The sequence below is a fragment of the Aythya ferina genome (assembly GCF_964211825.1).
Source record: "Aythya ferina genome assembly, chromosome: 14".
Taxonomy (NCBI): domain Eukaryota; kingdom Metazoa; phylum Chordata; class Aves; order Anseriformes; family Anatidae; genus Aythya; species Aythya ferina.
The window spans coordinates 909,150-932,704 of NC_140312.1; the positions used below are offsets into that span (position 1 = coordinate 909,150).

At 50.3% G+C, this 23,555-nt stretch overlaps 1 protein-coding gene across 3 annotated transcripts in view; it reads right to left on the reverse strand.

Annotated features, from left to right (window-relative positions):
• Positions 1 to 234: 234 nt before the first annotated feature.
• Positions 235 to 23,555, reverse strand: part of KCTD16 (potassium channel tetramerization domain containing 16) — a 57,573-nt gene continuing 34,252 nt past the window's right edge. For all 3 annotated transcript variants that reach the window (XM_084535784.1, XM_084535783.1, XM_084535782.1), the window contains exon 3: positions 235 to 852. In XM_084535784.1, the coding sequence (XP_084391910.1) occupies positions 401 to 852 (452 nt within the window). In that variant the 3' untranslated portion in view covers positions 235 to 400. The remainder of the gene's footprint in view (positions 853 to 23,555) is intronic.

A 23,555-nucleotide genomic window follows, 5' to 3' on the forward strand; every position in this document is an offset into this window, starting at 1 on the left:
CAGTGCACACCCCTCTAAACCACCGAGCTGGTAGGGGGATGCAGAAGGCATGCAGCCACGCGCCGCCCGGCCGCTGCCTGCGTGTTCCCACTGGCACCAGCAGCATCTGCACACGAGCATCTTGTGTTGTCGGTATTGTTGTGCCCTTAAGGTATTCAGCTTGTGTAAGACTCAGAGTTTACAAATAAAAGCATTTGTCATTGTGCTTCCACGACTGGAAAAATATCGTAACCCTATGACTATAAATGTTAAGGTGAAATAGGCAAATTAGGCAGTACTATAGAGATGGATTTCTTTTTTTTTTTGTGACCTAACAAATAATTATTGTTGGGAATTATTTTTGTATCACTTAGTATCTTGCAGTAATGGCAATCAGGCTCCACGCCTTCCTGCCCAGAGCCTATAGGTGGTACTTCCGCAGCAGTTCCGATTGCCAGGGATGCTTTCTTTCCGGAAACCTGTCTGGGATTTTGATTTTGAGGAAATCCTGGATGCATTTCTCTAGCTCCTCCTCGATGGAGAGCTTCTCCTTCACCGCCTTCTTCTTGCTTGAGTTGGACTCCCTGGAGCCCGAGGTGAGAGTCCGCAGCAGGTCGCTCTTCCTCCGGCTCTCGGACTGCTGCAGCAGCTGCACTGGGCCCTTCTTGGCCGGCCGGTCCAGAGTCTGTATGTTGGGCTGGCGTGTGACGGGGCCGCAGATGACGGTCTCCTGTGGGGAGCTGGCCTCCGACTGGCTGTCACAGCTGGATGTCGACAGCTCGTTGCAGGACGTGCCGCTCTCGCCCTCCTTGTCGCCCTTGCCGTTCTTGCAGCAGCAGTCGCAGTGGGACGAGGACCAGCGGGATGGCTCACCTGTGAGACGGAGAGAGAGCGGGGTTAGACTGCTGTGAGCTGCCAGCCTCCTCCCCTCGCTCCCCACAGCCACGTTCACCCATGGGGAGCTGCTCGGCTGGACCAGAGCAAAGCCCTCGGGGCCCCACTGTCACGGGGCCTGGAGCTCCTGCATCCGCCCCAGCCTCCTGGCAGTAGCGTGCAGGAAATTTACTTTTCAATCACTGACAATAAAAAAAAATAGCAGCACTGACTTCTCCAGACATCTTTTCTTCACTGGGGCTCAATAATACCTTTGCCTGCAGGACTGTGCAACCGGAGCAGCCCCTGTATTGCGGGCATCAGGCCAGCGGAGCCCCCCGGCCCCTGCCCTCGCTGCTGCTGCTGGCGCCCGTGCAGGAGGGCTCGTCCCCCTGAGATGGGAGGCTTCTGGGAAAAGCACTCCTTCGTTTGCATAATCCATCGGTGATGGGAACCCCTGAACAGAATTTAATTTATTTCCCGATTCGTATAGCACATGGCTTGATTTTTTTTTTTTTTTTTTCAGCTGGAGACTTGCCGGAATGCAATAATCCACGACAAAGGGGAAGAGCTGGCATTGATAAAAACTGTTCCCTGACCAAACCGCTGTGATAATGATGGATTTAAATGTCATTTGGAAGCATACGTCTTTCCACTAAAATGTAATTATCATTTCCAGCTCGTGCAGATTGGTAATATTATCCAGATCAAGAAAAGCATAATGTAGCCGAGCAACTTCCCACGAGCCACACGGGCCCTGCTCTCTCCCATAAGGTGGAAATGTGGGTGCTGCAGCCGGTCCTGCACACCTGGCACTCCAATTCTTTCCTGAGCACTGGCAGCCCTCTGGCAGCCACAGCACTGTGACCAGGCTGGGGGGATGCACAGCACCGGGACCATGAGGTGGCTCTGTCCTCAGCCCCCTGAGACCCCAGGAACAGGGGCAAGTGTTGCTGCCACCCCCCAAAACCCCGCACAGACCCTGGGGAGAGGGGTTCTGCAAGCCCATGGAGGCACTTGTTACAGAGCTTCCCTGCTCTCCCATTTCTCCAACTTTTTTGTAGCCATGAATACAATGCACACAATTTACAGAAACCGGGGGGAAAGCCCCTCCCCAGCTGTTCCTTGCTCTTCTTCCACAACAGTGAAGGAGTCTTTCAGTCTGCGAGCTGTGTGGCTAAATTAAATTTAAGACCTGTTCTGTATGTTGTCTGAAAAAAAAGTCAATAATGGCTAAATTGAAATTACTTCTAATTTGCTTTGCCTTGACAAAGGCATTATGCACCGAGCCTTCGTAAAAACCTGAGGCGTGTGTTTCGGACACGTGCCTGCCAGCCGTGCTACATGGCAGCTTGGCCAAGGTTCCCTGCAAAACCCTCACAAGGGCCTGGCCCCACTGAGCACTGCTGCTCCTGCACAGAGCTGGCCTCCTCCGGCCAGGCTCTGCACGGCATCCCCGCTGCTGTCTCCTCTCCTGCTCTCCCACAAAGCCAGACATTTTCCCCTGATGCTTGCATGTGCTTAAAGACAGCAGCGGGTCCCGGAGGAGACGCATCTGGTGAGCGCCACCGCCCAGCCGAGGAGCACATCTCCTGCCTGCACCTGGAGCATCAACACTGCCTGGACAGCAAACACCAGGCACCAAGCACCAGGCTGCTGCCGTGGCACAGGACATCGCTACAGCCGCCTAATTACATTGTCTGGTTAATCAGTAGCTGTTGTACCCAATGCTGAGTCTCAGAAAAGAGGAAACATGGGCAATAGCGAGTGTGAACGAGAGGCAGACCTCACTGCAAGCTGGGTTACAACAGCCCAGGTGCTTCACCACCACTTCCACTGCGGGCTGGTCCCGAGGATCCCCTGAGGCTGAAGGCACAGGACGGGCGCTCGCCCACGCCGGCTGCCTGGGCAGCCAAGCAGAAGCAGCCGGGCTGGCCCCGCGTGGGCCCAAGGCACGCTCCTTGCAGCTCTTCCACGTGAGACCTGACGAGGTCTCACTCCCCACATCTCCCCAGGAAGCTCTTTTCACACCCATGAGTCGCAGGCATTTCTGCACGGTGTGCCTCACTCTCCTGGTCACAGTCCCACGGGGACCCTCGGGCCCGCAGCGCGCCCAGCAGCCCCGCCAGGCTCGGCCCCACCGCCTCCCCCCGCAGCAGTGGGGAGGAGATGGGGCACGGGCAGGGACCCACCTGCTGCCATTCGGCACCTCTGGAGTGCACGCTTCATTACCGCAGAATAAACCTTTTATAACTTAATTAAGGCCTAATAAATGCTAATTTCACTTAATGAATATTCAGCAACTGTGGGCATGCTGCATGCGAGCTGGGAGGCAGAAAAGCATCTCTTTGTGAGGCAAACCAGCAAAAACTAGGCCAGGCCCAGGTGCTAGAAACAGATTTCTTCTTCATATATACATTTTCACACCTTTTTAAGTGTGGGGAAGTCTGCAGATGCAGATAAAGGCCCTCCAAAACGGCCACACCAGCAGCCTTCACGCCAGCACCACCGCAGCCAGCCTCGCTGCCCGGCCCATGCCGCTCCTGGCCTTTAGTTACCAAAGGGGCAAAGCTTACGCTCTGTGCAGAAAAGGCCTTCATATTTTCATCACCAGCATAACATAGAAGGCTAGCTAGAGCAGTCCATCAGGAAATCCAAAAGAGAGCAAGAATGCTATGGAGAAAATTGAATTGCCCTTTAGCTCTTACAAAGTAGGGAGAAAAAAAAAAATAAATCATTAGGCTATCTTCAGATTGCAGGGGAAGAAAAAAAGAAATGTTCCAGTATTAAGCAATAACACATGAAAAATGCATCTGTGCCAACCTGGATCAAAGTAATTGCTATGCCGGTAAGTTGCTTCTGTTAGTTAAAACTAAAATGATCTGATCACAAGTCAAGCAAGCTGGGCTGCACCGTGTTGCAGGTGTACAATGCAAACCGCAGGCATAGCTGTCGAGTTTCCTGCTTCGCCAATTCCCTTTGCCTAATTTTGCCTTAGCCAGACCCAGGCTGTGAAAGCCTTTGCTCCTGCCATGTTCTGACAAAGTAGGGGCAGGCGCGGGCTCAGCGAAGCAGTGATTTCCCCTCCTCAGGAGCCAGGGGACACGGGGCATTTCAGAGGCAGTCTTGCCAAAACAAATTTGAGAGCCTAAATCCAAAGCCAGCTATCAGTCAAACGAATTCACCAGCTAAATGAACTCACTGAAGGGTGCATTTGTTCTGCCAAAAGAGTTTCAGAGACTATGAAGCGAGGAAATAAAACAGAGAAATTCTGACAAGGAAGGGAAGTTTGAGATTTTAGACATAACACACAAGACACGATTTGATAATTTTAAGTAACTAAATTACCCTCGGTGTTACATCAAGTAGTTGACATCAAAGCTAGGGAGAAGGATCGGTCAGCCTGACGGAGATGCGGAGCAGAGCTGTGGATAACCGTGCGTATGGTCGTAACGCAGTCTGCTAGGATCAACCCCTCAGCATGGCCATTAGCAAGGGCCCGGGGACTTGGGGTGGCGAGCAGGCTCCAGACCTGTCACCAGCAGCACAGCACACTCAGTCCTGCTCACTGGCTTCTGCCAAGGGACTTGGTGCTCCCCGAGAATTAGCACAAAATGAAACAGAAGACATTTCTGCTGAACCCAAATGGAGAGCAAAAAAGGGGGGAGAGAAAGAGAAGAGATGGACTTCAGCAGGGAACAAGAGACAAATTATAAGGATTTTGTATAGAGGACATCAGTCAAGAAAATAATCTTGTTCCTCCTTCATTTCTAAGAGGTTCCTCCTCTTAGAAATGAATCAAAGCAACAAATAGCTGCACTATCTGTATGCTCAAAGGTAAGAAGAAGCTGATGTGCATCAGTGAGTAAGCCAGGTCAGCCACTGCACAGGCAGGTCACATGGCAAAGGGAAACACAAAAGATCTCAGGATTTAGGAAAAAAAAGTCAGTGCTGTTGGCTTCCCCCTGGAAATCTTCTATCAAAAGAGCTCAGCCATCCCCCTACCAAAGGAAAAAAAAAAAAAAAAAAAAAGTTGTTTGCCAGTAAAAAAAAAAAAAAAGTCACTTTTTAGGACATCTAGGAGCATGGCCAGGGGAATGGGAGGCAGAGGGCTCCTGACTCTAGGCTCTGCCCTGCGTCACCACCAGGTAGCCCCCCACACCTGGGCACACCCAAAGCTGGACAAAATTCGTCTGTCTTGTTGCACCGCAGTGTGCTGAGTGGAGCAGTGCGCTGCCTTCCACATGGCTCTGCGTGTGCTGGAGCAGCCAGGAGAAAGCAAATGTGTACAGACTGATGCTAGAGCACCGGCCTGAAATCAGCTAAAATGTGAGAGGCACCACAGGCATGGACAAGAACCAAGACAAGTTATTGTTCCCTGTGCCAGGACAGCATGGGTGGTTTTCAGGTGCTTTGCCAAACATTTTCCAGATTACCCTTAAGGGACGTGGCACCCGCCTATTTGCTTCTTGGAGTGGGATTTTGGGTCCCAGCAGTGTGAACCTGCCCAGCCACAATGCTGTGGGGGGACAGGTCTCCTCATCCTGGCTTTGGGTGGTGTCAGGATGACAGGGATAGAAGAGAGGTAAAAATATAATATTTCTCTGCATTTTGCAGCAGCACCATTCTGCACAGGACTCACGGCCAAGCAGGGCAGTCACTGAGCCCCCAGACCGTGCATTGCACTGATGTAACCACAGGCTTCATTAATTAATGTCTAAATGCTTTGAGATTCTCAGATAAAAGGGGCTAATTAATTCTGGCCCAGCTCTCCTGCCTTTCTCCCTGATCTCAGCACATTTCTCTTCCACTACCCTAGTTGTAATTATTATTATTAGAAGCTTCTGAAGAAGCAGTAAAGCCTCTGATGTATAATTGACACACACACCATCAGCCAGTGGCTTTCCCTTCTCCACTCCAGCTTTTATGACAAATACACTGCAAGCAGGAATGGGAAATCCTGTGAAGTGGGACAGCGGGTGTGCAAAGACCCCTTTAGGAGAGAGAAGTTATGACATAAAATAAGCTTAGCACGGGACCTTCAGACCAAAACCAACGAAAGGGCTGGTTTGCTTGGTTTTGTTGTTATTGGAAATGGTGCACAGACCCTAACGCTGGCTGCCTTTAAGTCCACCTCAGACACAAAGGTGTTCAATTTTTTTGGTGCTGACCATGGAGAAAGTGACCTCAGGTGCTGCAGGGCAACACTGCCCTTCCTCCCTTTCCCTGAGCAAGCCCCAACACCAGCCGTGATGCTCCAGCAGTGGAGATTTCACAAAAACACTCTAAAGTGCCTAAAACTGCCCCAAAACTCCTGCTGTAGCAGGTCGGACATCCCCTGCTCTGCTCTGGGAGCTAACCTTCACCCCTAGCTCTCCAAGCCCCCCGGGAGAGGCAGAGGGAGCTGAATCAGACGTGTGGAAACCTCTGGCAGATCCCTGGAGAACCAGATGAACACTTTTCAGGTAATTCTTCACAGATAAATGCTGTTTTCTTGAAACAGAAATATTCTAAAAGAAGTTGGTGAGTTTGATGACATTTGCACTGGGAAAGCGTTCAGCTAGATCACTTCAACACCTCCTCTCATTTTGACATCCATATTATAATTATTTTAATATCACACTACATACAGCTAATTTTCTTTTATAATGTATCAGATTTATAAAAAACACAATGTTGTGATATTTCAGAACAAGACTCTTACAAATTACTGTTCTACAAGAAATTTCAATATATTTTTTTTCCTTCCAGAATAGCGAACACACTCTCTCAGCTCTCACTTTCTGCTGCCTTCTCCACACCCTCTCCAGCTGGGGATCACCGCAGCAGCCAGACCCCACTCGAGCAGAAATCAGCAGCGTGGCCACGGAGCCACCCCACGCCCAGCTCCCACCACCTCCGTCCCACCAGGGTCCCATCGAAGGGCATCCGAGGGGCCTGTGCCCTCTCCCCTTCCCTCACTTTCGTTCCAACCTCGTGAAGCAAGTGTTCACCTTTCAACACCACAAAAACAAAGTGTTGAGGCATTTAAATATATCACACATTATTCATTGGGTAAATAAAAAATTGATTGCCTCTAGGTCTGCAGATAAGGTAATGCCGGCGAAGTGACAATTTGATTTAGATCACTCATTCATGCGTGCACAACGCCTCAAACAGTTTTTGCATCCATGCATGAATTAAAGGTGTTGTGATTGATGAGAGACTAAGGTCTAATTGGTGTTTTAATAAATACACTCTGACTTGGTAATCTAGCCAGATTTATCAGCAGAAAATGCCCCTGTCTAAATAAAATTACCAAGGTAAAGCTTAGGAACAATGACAAATGCCATGCAAGTAATTGGCTCTGGTACCAGCGCTGGCAGCAGGATGGACATGCAGTAGGTTTATTTGCTTTTAGGATCAAGGATCTCGAGTAAAATTTCATTAGGCAAACAAACCCAGGGTAGGACTTGACAGTAACGTCACTGGTTTGAACTCTCCCGTGTGTGCAAAGACAGAAGTGATGGGGGAGGACGGGGCTCAGCCGAGGGCACAGCTGCTGCCAGGCACTACCCAAGGCAATACCATTTCAGCATTTTTTACCCTTCTGGGTTCAGCTGCAGACACCTGGTGCTGCCATGGCTGTGCCAGCAGCCCAGGATCCCCTCCATTTGCTTCTCTCTCCATCCTGCTCTGGGCTGAGCTCCCCGCCAGGATTTGAGATGCTCTCTGCAGACACCTGGTTCCTTCCGAGCCCTCCCCCCCCCCCCTTTTTTTTTTTTTAAACCATCTAAAATTTCTGAACCAGTGTAAAAAACAGCAGCATCTGTCTGAGGAAGTCTGACATTTGTGCAAGACAATTTCAGCCAGTCCCTAGCCAGCACGTACAATTTTATCAGGAGTCTCCCAGCATTTTGTCATTTTATCAGTACTGCTGTGATCTTTCATAAAACACTCAGTTCTTGAAATGGACTTCTGTAAGAATATAAAGTTTGTTTGAAAAAAAAAAAAAAGTTCCCCGCATGGTGGAGAAAACATATGAGAGCTGATGTTAAAATTGCAGAGGGCCTATAAAGGAGACACAATACTTTTCTCTGGATTTTTTTCAAATTCATGTGCGATTAAGTTAAGATTCTGAGTGGAAAGGTGCAAAATATGAGCAACAACATGGCGAGAAGCAGAAAAAGCATTTGGAGGACTTGATCCCACATGGTCACCAACGTCATCAAGCTGTTTCTGAAAGTTGTGACATACCCCAAGTTGTAAAGACTCCTTCCATTTCACAGCCAAAGCCTTTTTATCAGAGGAAAACTGCCTCCACAGTGAGTTTATTCTTTGGTGCACCCCTGGGCTGTGCAATGAACATTTCTGCCTCCTCTCAGAGCCCCCACTCTGGCTTTCTGGAGACCCAGCGCAGCTGCTCTGGTCCTGGCCAGCAAGCAGGGTCAGCTCAGCTGGCTACCTTTAGCGTTTCTCTTCACATCAACCCCTTTTTAACACCCCCTTATCAGCCTAACCTTACTGCCTGCTTAACCCTCCCCTTCTCTGGCAGGACTGGAGAAATCATTCAGGCTTGTGCAACTCAGATTTATCTGCTTCTGCCTTTTATTTCTCATCCACAACATAAAGCTTTTTGCCAGGCCACAGCAAGAGCACACCTAAGCAATACTCTTTCAAGTCTCACCTGTATTTTTCATCAACAGTTTAGCAAGCAGTCGGCTTGAAAAAGAAAAATACAAGGAACTGTCTGGGGGGAAGAGCTGCAGAGCCAGTACAGCATGGGGTAGGTTAGTGCTGCTGGCTTCCATGCTCTGTATTTTCCTTTCCAAATACTGGGATTGAAAACAATATTTGGCCATCAGGACTATGGTTTTTATCTTTCAATTTTTTTATCATTTCAATTACATTGAAATGAAAAAATGATGCAAAAGTCCTCTTCTGCCAATAGTATTTGCTCTTTCTGTCCTTTGTCAAGCATCTCCAGCTTGTTTAAGTTTGGTGCCCCTAGAATTAATAGCTGCCACTACCAACATCATCTTCCTTCACCGAGTCCAGCCTTAACTCCTCAAATTTAAGACTGTTCGGTATCTTTATTACCGCTATTTTAACACTTTATCTTAATACAATCTTTCCTATACCTTCTGTGACTTTAAATTCATATTCAAGTTCTTGAAAATGAAGTTAGATTGCATGGCAGCTCAGAAGCTGTGAAATCCCCTGGCAGCACCTGAACCGACCGGGCTGGACCCCAGCGAAGTAATGGGGACAGGTCACGGGTTCAACCCTCACAGGCGTTTGGCACCGACATACTCGGGATATTTATGGTGAAAGAAGTTCAACTCCTCCTTTAATTACAACACAGATAAAACAGGACTAGGCTGAGTAATCGGAAAACACATCCCCTTCCAGAGCCCTAATTTCGGAGGTACCCACCTGAGGGTGACTGCAGACTCCTCAGGGCCAATGCAAAGAATTTGGGATGAGACCAGTGTCACCAAGCCTTAACGCCAGCGGCAGCACCCAGAGCAGTACTGGGTGCTCTCTGCTTGCCTCGCTGCCACGGCTGCACCCAGCTCGGGGCTAGCACAAAACACCTTAGGGGACATGCATATAAACCACAGGCCTTTGTGTACATACAGGTAAAACCCACCACTTTGAAGGCTTTACTTTGTTAAACCCTTCATAGTCTACATTTGAACCTGAGCTGCCTTTTGGAAACCCGTTTTACTTAGCAAAGACAGAGTGTGCAGCACTCCTGCTTCTTGAAGATATACATTATAAACTGCCGACAGATGGTTGTGATAATATGGGAGCCACAGTTTTGGAATTTTTGAAAATTAGGACTCGTGAACTGATGAATGCTCTAGAGATATGAAAACATCATGTCAGCCTATGTTGTTCCAATTAATTGCAATCAATTGCTAATTGAGAGCTATTTTAAGACTTGCCATTACTCTGAACATAATGTGGAATAATTTGCGTGGTCCTCTTTACCCCCACCACAAATGACATGGGTGCAAAGAACTCCTGGGAAACAGAATCAAAAAGAGCCCCAAGAGCCTGCTTTTCAGTCTCCTTCTGCTTTTTTTTGGCAGATAGGGCAAATTTGGATCTCAGGATTTAAAAACCTAGGAAACAAGGGACCTCAGGCAGTGGATAGATCTCTACCTCCAAAACTTTCCAAAATATCAGCTCTGATATTACTGAATAAATGCATTCACCCACTCTTTGGATTTCCAGGCAGCATGACTATCTTGGGCAGAGCTCGGATGGAGACCAGGCTCACTGTGGCACCGCACGGGGAGGAGGACACTGGGCGGGCATTTGGCAGCAGAAACGCAGGCACAGGCTTCCTCCTGCTGCCCGTGCTGGCAACAAGAAAGGCACATTTCTGGGCAACCGATGCATTCAACAAATGTGTTATTAACCATTCAGTGATTTCCCAGCTCAAAGGCGAAGCAGAGTGTGGGAGCTGTGAGTGGTGCCGCTGTAGGGCCAGCAGCAGAGGAGACACAGCAGCCCCATGGTGCTCCCCAAAAGCAGGGGAATGGAGGAAGGGGTCCTGTAGCCCTGCCCTGTGCCTGCCTGAGCCGCACACAGGCTCTGCGTTGCTTTCACAGCCAAGTGCACGTACCCAGAAAAGGAAGGAAAGGAAGTACCACTTGGAGTCGGGTCCTGGGCCAACACAGCGGTTTGGTTTATGTCTTTAACTCACTTGGCTTTGCACCAAAGGCACGAAAATCCTGACAGAGTTATTTTGACATAAAAATCAAGTGACCTAAATAACTGTACAGCTCTGAGCAACAGGCTGGATGCTTCCTGCAGCAGCTGGCGGCGCGGGCAGGTCCAGCAGGACACAGCTCCTGGAGGCAAGAGGCGGCTACAGCAGGAGCAGCGTGCCAGAGCCCACCACGGCTCCTGCACCTGCACCAGGTGGCACGGCGAGGGCAGGGGGCCAGCTCCATGGCCAGAAATGGTTCTCCTCCAGGGAGATACTGCTGAAAAAGTTGCATATTGAAACCAACTATTTTGGAAATAGTTTTCAAGACTTTCTTCTTCCCTGCTCAAAGCCATGGCTAATCTCCTAATTGCCATGAGATGGTATTCTCACCCTAGACTTATTAAAAGCAACCTAGCGTCCTTCACTCGTTGTTTAGTGCTGCTTGAAGGGAGGAGCTGGCCCCACGGGACACCAGCTGTGTGGGCAGGGGCTGCCCAGTGGCCGTGGCACCTCCTGACCGACCGGGCTGTGCCCAGGCTGGTGGCACTGGCTGATGCCAGCCCCGTTCTTGCCCTGTAAGGTTGCATCCCCGAATGAAGTTACAAATTACTTTTCTAGTTACCAGGAATCGACGTTACAAGAGGAGCAGAACATGACCAGGGGTGTTTGCAATGCACTTCCTGCTTATTTATTGCTTCGAATCACAGAAAACTCTTTGTGGTATTTCACTCTGACAACAGGCGCTAATAAATAACTCATGTTCTTTGCTGTAGCAGTGCATTTTCGATAGCATTGAACCAAGCCTCATTTTTCATAAATGGCTTCTCAAGAACAACATCGTGTGGCTCTGGCACATCTGCCCATCGATCGCCGGGGCGGGCAGGGGCTGTCACCCCCGAGCTGCCCCCGCAGCTCAGCCCTTGCTTCAAGGCAAATGTTGTGGCTACAGGGAAAATCAGAGTGCGAGAGGATGCTAGGCAAGGAAGTAGCCCTGCAGGGCTGTTGTTTATTAATTATTTGGAGCATGACTCTGACAAATGCATTCAAAGGCCGGCAGAACAAAGGAGAAAAGCCTGAATCCACAGGCAGGGGATGGTGGTACCCAGCGCCTGGCTGCTGTGTGTGAAGGAGAATCAGAGAGCCCTTTCCAGAGGGGCAGATGCTATGTTTTTATGAGCTATTTAAGACACTCTCTCTGGAAGCTTTTATTTTTTTTTCTTTTTCTGAACCTCATAAAATAGCCTTCTGCTCTATAGAGATAAATTTGGTTTATGTGAGAGAAACATTCCCAGCCACAGTGGGCTTTGCCTTAAATCCCATATCTTGCAGTTTAATCTTGCTGTGGGTTAGCTTGGTTTATTTTCTATCCTGTAAGTGGTGAATTGAACTTTAAGAAATGAATGGTTTGGTTTATCAGTTTTAGCATCTAGACCAAAGCACTTTTGCATCAAATAAATGCATGCAGTGGGAGATCCTCCAGATAATGCTTTAAAAAATCCAGCAGTTTACTCAAAACAATTTTAGCACCAGCTTCAAGACCAATTAAGTAACCCACGCCTGGGCAATCCTACCTGCTCCGAAATCCAGAGCTCTTCTCTTGCATGAGGCAGGAGCCCAAGGGGCGAGGAGATGCTGAGCCCCGGCAGCAGCCAGGGCCTTCAGACTGGTATTTCCGTAACATGAATCAGTACCATTTGGGAACCTGCTCCGTGGGAGTAAACCCAAGCGAAATCTGGAGTAAGTGACATTTTGAGATGGAAAACAACACAAAACAGAGCGCCCATGCCCAGGTGACGGAGGTGCTGGAACAAAGTGAACCAGAGAAATTTCTGACTGGGAAGGGAGGCAGAGACAGACACAGAGAGAAGGCACGGGGGTACGGCATCCCCTGGAGCTGCCCCACCGATCCCGCAGCAGTGATTCCACTTTGGGTGCACGTGGGCAGCCATGTAGGCATCCACGGGAGAGGTTTTTCTAATGGATGCTGTAGGGTTTTTCTTCAACGTGTGCAGAGGAAGTTTTTATTGTTTTGAGGTGGCACACTGGGTTGGATCAGTTTTGGGATACTAATCTAGTTTGGTTAACTAAACCTCTAATTAACCACCTCTGCTCTGCATTCATAGAAGAAAATATATATATATATATATATTTTTTTTTTTTTTTCCTACAGAATCTAACATTCTTTCTTCCATATATTTCTACAGGAGGATGCAAGAACTCTTTAGAGATGCTATTGGTTCCTATTATATTCTGTAGGTTTTTCTGAGCCATTTACAGAGAGTCTACTGCCATCAGCATTATTAAATTCCATACAAATTCTCCATAAGAAAGCAGAAAATCTCAATGATTATGAGTCCAGTATCTCTGTGGATGAAAATTGTATTCACGGGAAATCTCAGAGCATTACAAATGTATTCAAAATAATTATACTGGAAGGATTTTTCTACAAGCTGTAGTGTGGAAATGCATCAAACATGGGAAAATTGGACTAACTGTCCTTTGACCTAGAAGAAATGTTGAAAATTTAAGTAAGTTCCCAGCTATGTAAAGGCCTGATCCTAATCCCTCTGGAAATAATGTGAGCATTTCTACTGACTGAAAGACTTCAAAAGAGCACAGCAGCTGCACTTGCAGCATCGCGATGTACTTCTGTGCTCTGCCTCGCAGTCACTGGCTCTTTAGGAACCACTACGCCTCGCAGCTATCCTAAAGCTAGTAAGGGAGATCGTGAAGGCAGGCAGAGTCTAAAAGAATCTTCAGAGGAAATCAAAAATACATACAGAGCGAAGGTCAGGGCTGCTGTGCCAGGCCTCCCAGGTTTAGTACCGACACCTCAGGGCAGCACCATGTAGGTTGGCCATGGAGCAGGAGCAGCAACCTGGCTACGGCCAGGGGGTGACTGCTGTGCTTGCACAAGGAGACCTGCAGACGTTGAAAGGGAAATTTCCCCAGGTGGGAAGCGAGACCTAGACGGCAATATCCACCAGCCAGGTTTGCTGTCGTTGTGTTAAAGGACAGAGGTGTCGAAGAAGCCCTGAAATCAGCCAGCATCACCTCCATCTGCTTCAAGTGGTGGAGCAGAGGAACGACTGAAGATACAGCTTGTGTTTGTTTGTGCCCTGCCGTGGGCATGGGGGCTGTCACCCATCTCCCCAGCACCCCCCTGGGCCCTGGGCACGGGGAAGTTCTGCTCCCCCCAGCACGGGCTGTGCCACCGACCACGGCACATCTGTGACCTGCATCAGTCTCTGGTGCCAGCACACAAAACCAGACGCTGCGGTCTATGTACTTCATTCAGGAAACACAAATTATATTCTAAAGGCATCCGTGACCTGCTGTTCAAGATACTTGTTTGGGCGTTTTATGGTCTTTACTGATTGATCGGCTGGGAGACTCAGATCTGGTTCTCTGAGTGATCCGACCCGGGTTCAGCCCTGACGGGAGCTGTGGCAGCACCCGGTGTGGCCGGGACGTGCAGCTCTGCTCCCCAGGGCACGGCTCCAGCCTCACCCAGCACTGCTTGGCCAAAATCAGGATAAGGCAAGCAGTGAGCCCTGTTATAAGTGCTGCAGAGGAATAGAAATATCACAGTTATATTGGAAAAAAAAGAAAAAAAAAAAAGAAAAAAAAAAGCCTAAACTGCAGTTTAAAGCGTCTAAATGTTTCAGCTTGATCTCAGCATGTCACAGTGTAAGAAAAGCTGCTTCTCACACTGCTCTCCTCTTCCCTGCGAGCTGCTGGGGCCTGACTCAGCCCAGCTCCGCTCTTACCCATCTCTGGAAGCCGGTGGCCTTGCCCCCTCGTAGAGCTGCTGTCAGCCAGATGTGATTCCGGCCAAAAGCACCTCCTGCTTCCAGGGGACTCTGTTTCTGACAGCTCTGCAGCGATCACAAGAAGCTGCAAACCCAGCGAGTAACCTTGGAATGGAGGTGTCAGACCCATGTAATGTGGCACAGGGCGCACACATCGCGGTGCGCCGCTCGCACAGCTCCTCCCAGCACTCAGCCACAGGCCAGAAATAGAGCAAGCTAGTATTTACCATGGGAGATTAATGTCTAATGCAAGCTATTTAATTAATACATCGAAGTTTTATGTCATGGATACTTGCGTTGGTGCTACAACAAGCACTGGAGATATACAGGTCTGCAACTAAACTCTAAAGCAAAAAAAAACAAGCTAAAGCAATCGTTCATCTGTGCTACAGTCACGCATAACAAATAACCAATGTGTACTTTGGCGTAGCTCCGCGATGTTTTCTGCATTAGCCCTTTACATGAATAATTTACTGCCAAAGGCCTGCTCCGTCACTGTGACCAGATCCCAAGCCATTTGTGCTAGTTACGATATCCCAGTGACACCGCAGGCAAAAGAGTTCTCTCCTCGCCTGCCCGGCAAATCTTGCTGGATTTCTCTCACATTAAATGAAAATAAAATTAGAGCACACGCTACCTGCATTTGGGAAAGACGCACATGTTTTGTTACAGTTATTTAGCCTTAGAAAGGATGGGCTTTAGTGCGAAGGGAAGGGGCCTCCTGGGGTACACCACGAGACAGAGCGCAGGTCAGCAGGACCCAGCCCCGCAGCAGTGACCTGAGCGAGATGGAGCACGGCATCCTCGGGACGAAGCATGGACCTGGGGCAGCGTTTGGCTTGTTTGAGCCTGTTCTGTGCAGCAGGTGCGTGGTCCTCTAGAAGTGGGTGAAAGGGGCTCTGAGGAGCACAGGCTAACGACTTGCCGAGCCTAAAAACACTCCGGGTTTGATGCACATCAAAGACAAGGTCTGAGGACTGCAGATGAGCTGCCCTGAGCCATCGCAGCCCAGTTCAGCCCCTGGAGTGGGGTCACCCCACACTGGGACCCACGGGGAGCCAGAGCCATGGGGCAGGCGCTGAGCCGCCCCGCTGCTCAACATGCACGGCACAGCCCCACGTTACCGCGGGGAGCCTGTTATTTGGGAAGCTCCACCGAGCCCAAAACAGCCCAGCCAGGTTCTCGCACACGCATTATGCCTTTTTATGCCTCTCTTACTGCGTATGAGGGCCATAAAATAAGCACCAAAGTAATTTACTTCTGCTTCAAGGCCCCTTTTATAGAGTCAAAATGATTTATGGGGCCTCAGTGCACATGACCGACAGGCCCTTAATATTTAACAGCCGTAAAAGAAATACTGAACAAACACTGTGTATTACTGAGTCGCTTTTGGTCTACAAACATATTAAGATAACTCTGCATACATTGCAACTGGTCAAATATTAATCACTGAATAATTTAGCCCATGAATTTACTTTGTTTAAAAAAATAATTCAGCAGATGTATTTGTCCACTCCAGTGCAAATACATATTTATGATATGGTTATTGGTCTAATATATGTTTTCTGGTATCCTCATTTCAGGAAGTACATAAAAAGAGTCAAATCCAGCCCAGGAAAAAGAAAGGGAGGAGGGCCCAGCACAAGTTTTATGTGCAGGGCGGCAGCATATGCTTGGCAAAATGCTGCTGCCTGCGTACAGGGAGCTCTGGAAATGAGCAGTTGCAGCCTCCTTAAATATTGATGGCTTCGCTGGAGCAGTTATGAAAGCACTGGAGACAGCGCCGAGGCTGAGGCAAGGAACTCAGTGCGTGAAGCAGCGCACACAGGACTCCTGGCCAGGATGCATGGACGTGCTCCCATCCTGCCCCCAGGCACAGCCCGGCACTCAGGGTGGCAGCGGGTGGCCCCCCTGCCCCTCACCTCTGCCCCAAAAGGTGTTTCTCTCCCAGTGTCTTTCAGTCTCCAAAGCACGTGCCTCTGCACAGGACATTCCCTTGGGGACATCGGGTGCTCCTGGGGGGGCAGCAGGTCCCAGACCGCAGCTGAACCAGCCTTGGGATCGTCCCCAGTCTTTGCTCAGGGACAATTGCTCCAACATGCTATCAGGCACTGGTCCTCTGGGCACCACGTGGGGCTTGAGGGTGCCTTCGGCCAGCACAGACAGACCCAGAGCGATTTTCAGCCCCGTTGTGTCCCGCGGCTCCACACGAGGCCAGGCGAGCTCTGACACCCCACATGTCTGCACCATGCAGCTCAGAGCTCCCGGGGGCTGCAGGGAGCACAGCTCACAGCACGAGCCCACCGCCAGCTGTTAGACCACGCCTGGCAGCCCTGAGACATTCTGAATAAGGGTGAAAGGAAAAGCCGTGTGCTGTAGGCAGCCGTTAACGCCCAGGGAAGAGCCAGCAGAGCTGAGCCGCAGTCCTGGTGATGCTCTCAGAGCCTGTGTGGCACTAGCAGAATTCGAGGCACGACTGAGCTGTCACGGAGACAGGACCAAAGGCACCAGCGTCCGGCCCTGTGCTGGTGCCAGGCTGCACAAGCAGCTGAACACAGGCAATGTCCCTGTGCCCACCATTACACGTGTGTGTCTCCATACCAGAAGGCACACGGGGGGTACCCTGTAGGGAAGCAAGCCCTCAGCTCAGGCTGGGAACCTCCTGTCCCAGCACCACCACCCACCCCGCAGTCAGCAGCTGCGGAGTCACGCTTGGCAGCTTCGTGAGAGGCAGAAAGCAGGATTTGAAGGCAGCCACACCGCTGACACTGCCCAATTAACCTGAGCCTGGAGCTGAATCCAGGTCATCAGAAGCAGCGTGCTAACGAGCAGGCGGGCTGCATTACCAGCCCTGCCTCTGAAGCCCACCGCTAGCGGCTTAGCTGAAGGATCCAGCACGTGAAGGCAGGGCGGGCGCTGGGCGGGCAGGGCAGCCCTGCTGAGTGCTCTCTGCTGCTGCCGTGCTCAGGAATCCCATAGTTTACCCCTCATGCGTTGGGTCTAGCACCATCAGTAATGAACCTCGGGGCAGGATGGCTGAGCACCGCCTGCTCCCCTGGAACTGAAGGGCAACCCCAGCAGCCCTCCAGGCACACACCTTGGGTACGCGCCCGCTCAAAGCTGTCTGGAACGGCCACGCTGCACCCACCTCCCGAAAATCTGTCCGAATCCTAGCGTCTTGTCTATGCACTACCATGTTCTGGGTAATCACAGCCAACAGGCGACTCCTAAACAAATCAAAGCAACGTGGTTATTGAATTAAAAGCCACCAGGCCCGGTTGTTGTGGCTGACCCACTCTCCAGTGGCAGCCAGCAGCACGATGCACCAGCCTCCTGGGGCCAACACTCTGCTCCGTGCCCGGCCCTGGCACTGCTGCCTGCCCCTGCACCGCTCTGCACACCAGGAAACTGTGTTCAACAAAATGAAAACCAGCAAGAACTGCCTCCCCATGGCCCCACAGCACCGAAATGCTCACAGGAGTATTTATTTCATTTATTTTTATTTCTTCATTATGAATCTGCTAAGAGCATTGAGATTTTCACTTGGAGCGGGATTTTTCTCTCTCAGGTTCTCACTTTAATGATCGAGCATGTTTCTAAGACCACCCCAAAGACTCTTCAGAAGACAACTGAAGTACTGCTGGCTTTCTGCACAGCGCTGCTCTGCGGGAAGGGGAGAGGTCAGCCAAGTTCCAACCTGATGGTTCAAAGGAGAGATCTCTCACCTGAGCAAAAACCACCCTGGAAGCAGGTCCTAACTCTGCACTAGCACTCTGTGCTGCTTAGAAATGTAAATCAGGGACAATCTGAGTGGGGAGTATCACGAGCTGGCCACAGGCACTGGCCACCAGCACCACATACAGCTCAACAAGACCTGGCCAAGCCCCACCTCAAAACGCTCAGCAGGAGCTGGGCTGGGGGCTGCAGGGAGGAGCCTGAACTTCTGGGAAACTGTGAGACGTCCTTGAGCCCCCTCCCATCACAGCAATGAGACTGACAATCTTTTAGGAAAATATAAACTTAATTTTAAGCCATCTGGGAAATTCTGCTAAATGATTTATCATGCAACTGATGAAACTGCAATTTAACTTCAAAGCCCTAAACAGCATTAAAGAAAGCCGTGTGCTCAAATTAACAGTAAAATATTTGACACTGAAAATTATTGTAACAGCAAACAGCATTGTTCTCCAATTAGCCTAATGCAATAGATCACTGTATGGGCAAGCATCCCAGCAGGCGCTCATTGGGATGTGCATATTCAGGGTACTTTATATTGCCTTTATGCAGGCAGCAGAGCACTACACGTGCGGCTGGGGGCCCAGGTGACCCAGCCCTGCCGGGCTGCATTCAGCCAGCTCTCGCCTCTCCACAGCTGTCCACAGGCAAGGATCTAAAGGCAGGCACTGGCAGGCTGCAGCCCGACCACCTGCCGCATCTCCCCGCTGCAGCACCATGGGCAGCACGAGCATTTTGCAGGAACTGAGCTTACAAAAAGCAACCGAAAGTGGCCTGTGCTGCCATCCAAGCTTGCAGCCACCCAGGGCGACTCCTGCACACAGGAGATGGAGGGGCCCGAGAGGAAGCACGTCTGCTCAGCGAGTGCATCCTAATTAGTTTACAACTGTCTCCCTCAATAACTGGTGAATAAGATCCCTATTGATCTAATTAGCAGTAAGAGAAGAAAATTCTGTGTTTTTTTCCTGTGGCTGTTGGCAACTTCCTGGTTACAGACAGAGCCCTGCGAGCCCCACGCCAGGCACAGGCAGTGGGAGAGCTGGCCCCGGGGGCTGAGCGTTGGCACCCTGGGGACCGGGCGACCTGGGGAGCATGAGGCCTCACCCTGCCAGGGGCCCTGGAAGAGCAGACGCTGGTGTGCCCGGGGAGGGCAGCTTTAAGCCAGGTTCGTGGGAGTCTGCAAGCTGGCTCCCCTGGGGTCTGCCTTATTTAATGACCTTGGCCCTGATTTCAGGCTGTAAGTGAGCTGAGCGCAGCCAGCAGAGGAGCCAGCAGTGTTTATGCCCATCCCCGTGTTTCTTCACAGAGCACATCCTCTGATAACACCTCGGTGCTGTGGTTCAGCCGCTGGGAGCAATGCCTGCAGAGCCCAGCAGCGGCCCCGAGGAAGGCGAGTCCCAGCCCTGAGCCCTCCGGAGCTGCCGGGCCCCCAGAGCCCCCAGACCCGGTGCCACCGACCCACGGCCACCGGGCACAGCCAGCAGGGAGCATGGAACAACTGCAGGTCTTGAGCTTTAGTAGGGATGAAGGGAAGGAGCAGAATGGTGGGAGTGGGGATTTGTCTTCTGAACAGGAAAAGATGACTTCCCAGGACCAGACAGCTCAACTACACATTTGCTGGAATGCCAATGTTTATTGCTTGCTCAACAACTACCTTTCAAACCAGAAGTGAAACTAGAAGGAGGGAATTAACTGGGAGATACGGAGAGCATCAGATAACGCAGGTGAGGACCCACTGGGCCAGCCTGGTCTCAGCACTCCCTGTCCCTCAGGGGCAGGAACAGCCCCAAGTCGGGGCTGCCCCAGCCCCTGTCCCACTGGGTGGCCACACAGAGGTTTGCTCTGCCGAATTAGCATTTTGGCTCTGTCTCCAGCTGCTCTTGTCGAGACAGCTGTTTCCACCAATAATTACGAATCAGTTACCTGCTGTTTTGCTTTAACTGGTGGCTGCTGGTACTTGAGGCATGTGGCACATGGTGCCGTGGACACCCCGACCTGCTGTGCCCAACACCCCGTGCCCACCGGCAGCGCTCCCACTGTGTGCCAGGCACAGCACAGCCCCGCTGCAGCTCCTGCCTGTGCACTGATAAACACCCCAGCAGTCACTGAAACCACAAAAATTAGGTGCAAATCCTTCTATTTAATCCTGTCCCCGCTGGGGTCACAGGGAGTGCTGCGACACGTGCCTCCCCGGGAGCAGCAAGCAGTGCATTTTTGTTATGCGTACTCCGCTGAATAACAATTTCCAGCTCCATTGAAGAGATTTTTGATTAAAGCAGACAGAGGATAGCCTAAATTAGTTAAGGTAAAACAGTTTACAGCCAAGCTATCTGGCAAGCATTTTTTATTTTAGCAAACCAGCAGCGATGGCAGGAATTCAAGATTTGCAGGTGCCCAGATAGAAGCTCAAATCCTCCTATTACTAAACCTCCATGCAATTATGGCATACAAATTGCTATCCTTTCCTCATCGCTCAGATTTAGAAAGGATTCATGGTTTTTCCATTTCGGGCAGATTTTGAAAGACACAAAAGACTGTTGTGTGTAAAACTCCCAGTGATAATCAATGACATTTGGGCCCTTGTGAATCATTACGTCCTTCAGAATCTTCACCTTTATGATTAATATGTTGTTTCTTTGGCTCTTTTCTTGATTAACAGGAATCAGAGAAACAATTATGCATCCTATCATTACTTTCTAAGGAAGCTCCACAATTACATGTTTTAATTAATATTCTTGTTCATTTCAGAGAAACTTTGATTTTAAAACTACTTTTTTTGGCAATCCAATGGCATTGTACCACAGTTTGAGAGCTTTCCTGCTACAGCTTGGGAAGAAGTACAAATGACAAAGACCATCATTTATGAATTATTTTTTCCTCCGCATTAAGATTTTGAATTTAAGCCAAGGCAAGCAGCAATCTATTTTCACACCCATGTTTGTGAAAGGCTCGCTCTGCACATCCTAAGGCCAGGCCCCCGTTGTGCCACCAAGCTCCCGCATCTGCGAGGGGCTTCAGCGGTGCCCAAATTCCCTCTGTCTGTAGGACACGAGCAGCATGGCGGCACAGCACCTCTGCGGGTCAGACACTCTGGAGGGAGCCCCATGTGTGCTATGTGCTGCGAGCGGGGGCAATGCTCCCTGAGCAGCCCGGGGGCAGCTCCACGCCTGGGTCCAGCTGGGCAGGAACCAGGGACACAAGCCAAGCTCTCTCGCCCCTACCACCCCTGTTTGGACCACACCATTTCCTTGTTATCCTCTCTTTCCATCTCTCCTCCCGCAGCTCGTGGTTCTCCTTCTGCTGCCTTACAAGGGGCAGGCAGGGACAGGCAGCCAGGAGCTCTGCCCCCTGCCAGGCAGCCCCAGACAGCTCGGCCCCGTGGGATGGAGCCCCTGGGACCCCCCCAGCTCCCCCGGCACCCCGAGGGCACCGGCAGTGCCAGGAAGGAGCAGTGGCACCGAGTCTATCGAGTATCATCATGTGAGTCGGAACAGGAATTTTCCCTAAAATTAGAAACAAAGTGGTGCTCTAACTTGCCTTGAGAAAGGGTCACACACTGAGGAGCAAGGCAAGAAGGGAATGGGTTTATTTTTAGAATACAGGAACATTTCTGTGGGGAAATATAAAATTCTTTCAATTCTGAAGCGACTTATTTTTTGCATGAGTTCTTCCCATGTGAAGAGTTATGGTCAGTCTTATCTCTGCTCAGTCTCCTTTTCCTAGTAAAAGTGACCCCGTGCCCATTGCCAAATTCCAACCTGATGGTCCCTCATGCTTGGATTTAGGACCCAGTTTGCCCTACTGGAAAGCAGGAGCCAAGGAAGTTGCATTTCAGACACCCCGAGATTCAGAGGCTTTGTGATAATGAGAAGAGAGCCAAGCAGCTGAGCTGCGAGAGTCTTCCCGCAGGAGCATCCCCTTACCTGTAGCCCCTGGGCGTTTCCCCTAGCCCTACGCTTCCAGCTCTGAACACGAGTCCTGCCGCAGAGGGCAGCCCCGTTCGCCCTCCGGCTCCTGCACACCAGTGAGCCCGGTCCAGGCCCTGGGGAGCTGCTCGGCGCGACGGCCACGTCCCCGGCAGTGGTGTGAGCACTGTGCTGCCACTCAGCCCCAGTCAAAATGCCAACAGCAATTACTTAATTGCTTTGATCTGTGCTCTTGTGAGATCTGCAGAGCATAATTATATTCTTGCTTTAAGAAGAGTGAAGGAGAAAAAAGCTTTATTTTGATGTTTTAGTGTTTGCTCCTCAGCAATATGTGCTTAAAGGGAACTACAGCGATTTATCTTTCCAATGCCTGCTCTCTACATCTGAAAAAAGCAGGAATAGCTGCTATACATTTGCATCTCAATTTTAGCTCAAGCAACTTGACAAGGATTCAGCTAAATGAATCGGCACAGTTTGCAAAGAAAGCAGCTGAAGTAAATAAAACCTCCAGGGATGCTGATAAAAAAAGGCATCAAAATCAGGATCTGTTCTTCCACAGTGAAAGAAACCTGGCATCTGGGGCAGGATCCCACTTCACTGAAGTCCTCCACCAGCACCTGCAGGCTTTGCACTGCACCCTGAGGTCCGGCGATCGCAGCCCGTGGGGCTGACGCCTGCTTGGGCTGAGCTCGAGAGGAGACCCAAGACCTGCTGTGACTCCTCCCTGCCATGGGGAGGAGAGGAGGGGAGCACGAGGTCCTGCCCAATGGTTTGGGGTAAATGGTTCAAAGAACAGGAAAAGCTGAGGGAACCCCATAACCAGCACCAGTGCAGCCAAACCTGCACAGAGCCCCAGGGTTTTATTTCAAGATGTTCTCTTTCAAAGTTTCATATGAGAGTGAGAAAAATGCCTTCATTTGCAATTCATGCAAGTAAAAAATATTGTCCATCTGCAATTTTTATGGGAAAGTTATGAGCACTGATCTTTGAGAGCTGAAAAATATTGGACCACTTCTGCATAACAATTAACGTTTATGTTTTTCGGGAGGGCTGTTCCCTTTACTGCCTCCTCACCCTGGGCCAGGTTCCCTCCTGGTCTGTACTGCCACAGCTCTGCTGCTACTGCAATTTGCCCAGACTGGGGCTTTCGCCCTTTGTTTTACCCCTGCCATTGTGTGATGCTCCGGACTGCTCAGAGGGAGACTTTTCTAAGGCACCAAGGACTCGGCTCGCTCTAATCCCTGCCTTGAACGGAAGCAGCGCGAGTTAATGCAGCATGCTTTCAAAAACCCTCCCGGAGCCTGTATTATCTTGCGGTGCAGCCTGGCAGAGAGGCTAAAGGCAGAGGCTGGGCTGATCCAGCTGCCGCGCTGGGAGCTGCAGACCAGTTTAATTAGTAAGACTGAACGGAGATAGGAGGCTTTCATCTTTTGATGCAGCAGAGGACACAGAAGAGACATGATTTAAGAGGTGCCCACAGCCTCCGGCTGCCTTTCGCTGGTACTGCTCCCCTTTGTTATGCCGTTC